The following is a 2,834-nucleotide window of genomic DNA, read 5'->3' on the forward strand; positions in this document are numbered from 1 at the left end:
AAAAAAAAAAAAAAAAAAAAAAAGTTAAACGAGCAAAATCAACAACTCCCCTGTGACACTTTCTGTCTCTTCTTTTGGCTAGACAAGGCTAGACTTTGCTTATTTGGCTCTTCAAAGAATGGATTTGGATTCCGGGACAGTGACCTGGATATCTGCATGACTTTGGAAGGCCATGAAAATGCAGAGGTGAGAGGTTTTTTTGAAAATGATGTTTCACAATGTACAATGGATACTCTTAAAATGAAGACAGATTTATGTTTCACTGACTACTCAGGTAGGTAGGCTGTGAATTTACAGTGTGCCACCTACACTACGGCAACACCCCACTGGAGCACTCTTTGGGCACATTAGGTGTGATGTCACTTATTCTGCTTTTTGCCTCGCACAGACATTCACTTGCAGTGCGCATAAAAGGCTCACATGGGGAATTAGTGCAGAGTGACCAGTGGCACTCTGTTGCTTGTGGAGACAAAGCTTTGCTCCATGAAATACAGTATTTGGTATTAAGCTTGTTTGTTAGGATAGGATCTATAGTTAATAGCTCAGACTTTGCTACTTGTTTGTTTTTTTCCCCCTAGAAACTAAATTGTAAAGAAATCATTGAAGGTTTGGCAAAAATCCTTAAGAAGCATCCAGGTATGTGGTTTAAGTGTGTTTTGCATGATGATTACAGGTATTTATTTATACACTTAATATTTATGGGCATGTTTTATGTACTGAAGGTCTTGCCTCTTCAGGTTTAAGAAACATCTTGCCTATAACAACAGCCAAAGTGCCTATAGTAAAATTTGAACACCGACGGAGCGGCTTAGAGGGAGACATCAGTTTATACAATACACTGGTGAGTATCAGTTTCCGTAAAAACAAATTACACTCTTTTCTGGGTTGTTCTATACAGACAGTAAACCAGGAAGTCTACCTCACTCAAAATTTGGCTCCTTACAATCCTTGTGTCTGAATTGCAAACTAAACTGAGAACAATTTTCTAAGTCTTGTCTGACTTCTTTTTTTCCAGGCACAGCACAACACAAGAATGCTGGCTACATATGCAGCTATTGATCCTAGAGTACAATACTTGGGATATACAATGAAAGTTTTTGCTAAGGTAATATCAAATGAAAACATGGCTTTTATCCTTGTTTGTATGAGACTATGCTCCCTGCTAGATGGTCCTTGTCCTAAAAAAACCCTCACATGTGTTAGTGCCTAAGAAAACAAGCAGAACCTTTCTTAAGCTGCTTATGTCCTGTGTGGCCATGTATATTGATATAGTCAAGTCTTAGAAACAAATTCTGACCTCAGAAATGTATGTTATTTCCTTTGAAGCCAGTCATGTTACAAACACGTATTCCAGTGTAGAAGCAGGCCTTTAATGCCTTCTGCTGGCTGGTTAACCGTTTTTGTTTCTTGGAAAGCTGATTATTCCAAAAAAGTCATTTCTTGAGCTCAAGCCAGTTGCAATTACAAAAAACTTAACAAGTTTTGGCTCAGAATGTACTAGTGCATCCAGCTGATAAATTTTACAGCTAAAGAAAGCTGCTTGTGTCTCTCTCATAATCTTGTAATGAAGATAATAGTAACTGTTTTGTGCGGTGAGATTTTTGGAAATAAACAGTAATGATTTGGCACACAGCCAGCTCATTATTATTCTCCACCATTTAATTGGCTCTATTAATGTATTTTAATGGAAACACTAATGGGATATATATTTTATTACTGTTATAAAGCTGTACTGCAGTATCATCAGCTACTGTGCTGTATTCCAGTGGGATACCATGAAATCTGCTTCTGACTTTGCTTCAGAATGTGTTTCAGGATCCACTGTATTTTACCAGTATCAATAATGAATTTCCCAAGAGGGACTGGACAGTCTAGTTACATTTTTAGAAGACCCCATGACCTGGGTGGGGAGGGATTCCTGACTTCCTTTGGCTTGGATTTTCCTCTAGTAGCCTTCTACAAATCACTCAGATTGTTTTAACTAAGTGTTTCTGTCTATAAAAACTGGGATAAAAGTTTTGATATATTAATGAACAAAATATTTAGATTAGGATTGTCCAAATTCTAGGCAGCTGGGGGTCGCAAACCTGGGGTCCCAGCCCTAGGGGTCACTCACCATGTAGGTGGCACCCACCCCGTAGCCCCAGTCACATACGTAGCCACTCTTCCTGCTTTGTGGGCACAGCTCTCCTCCTCCTCCGCTCCTCCCCAGGGCAGCACAGGCAGCCCAGCTCCATGCTGCTGCAGAGGTAACACCCCCTCCCACCTGCATATGGTGCCTACCTGCTGTGCAGGCAACCCAGGTCTTTTCTTGGCTACTGAGCAGCATGGCCCCCTTCTCTGCTGCATGCACAGCTTTCGTACCCCAAACCCTTCCTGCTACTCTTCCCTGCTCCCCAAGAGTGGAGGCAAGAAGTAGATGCTGGAGGAGGGAAGGGAAGCCCAAAGAACCCAGCTGCTGGGGCAGGGAGTGGTGCCAGGGTGGAAGCCCATGTGCCATATGCTAACCTTCCAGGGTACTGCATACAGCCCACAGACCACTAGTTAGACAGTTCTGTCTTAGATTCACATTACAGATATTGCTGTGGTAATTGGTAGGGGTGCACTGATAAAGACTTAACTTGTTTTCAGTCAATACCGTTGACCAATTATTAACCAGCCATATTGGCCAATACTGATCTGATTGCCAATATGCAGCCCAGCAGCTTGGAGAGTAGCATCCGGCTGGTCTGTGAGGAAGGAAGGACATGGGGCACATCGAGGCCCCCAAGGTGAGGGAGGGAGTGGGGCTGAGGCAGGGGCAGGCACTGCTCAGGCGGAGGGCAGGCAGGGAG

The 2,834-nt window shown here is 42.8% G+C and overlaps 1 protein-coding gene across 9 annotated transcripts in view; it reads left to right on the forward strand.

Moving 5' to 3' along the window:
* Positions 1-2,834, forward strand: part of ZCCHC11 (zinc finger CCHC-type containing 11) — a 93,655-nt gene that overhangs the window by 66,540 nt on the left and 24,281 nt on the right. For all 9 annotated transcript variants that reach the window (XM_019501295.1, XM_019501301.1, XM_019501300.1 and 6 more), the window contains 4 exons: positions 83-186; positions 579-636; positions 738-841; positions 1,016-1,105. In XM_019501295.1, coding sequence (XP_019356840.1) covers positions 83-186; positions 579-636; positions 738-841; positions 1,016-1,105 — 356 coding nt within the window. The remainder of the gene's footprint in view (positions 1-82; positions 187-578; positions 637-737; positions 842-1,015; positions 1,106-2,834) is intronic.

The sequence above is a fragment of the Gavialis gangeticus genome, unplaced genomic scaffold (genome assembly GCF_001723915.1).
Source record: "Gavialis gangeticus isolate Ggan-Ray unplaced genomic scaffold, GavGan_comp1, whole genome shotgun sequence".
NCBI classification, from domain to species: domain Eukaryota; kingdom Metazoa; phylum Chordata; order Crocodylia; family Gavialidae; genus Gavialis; species Gavialis gangeticus.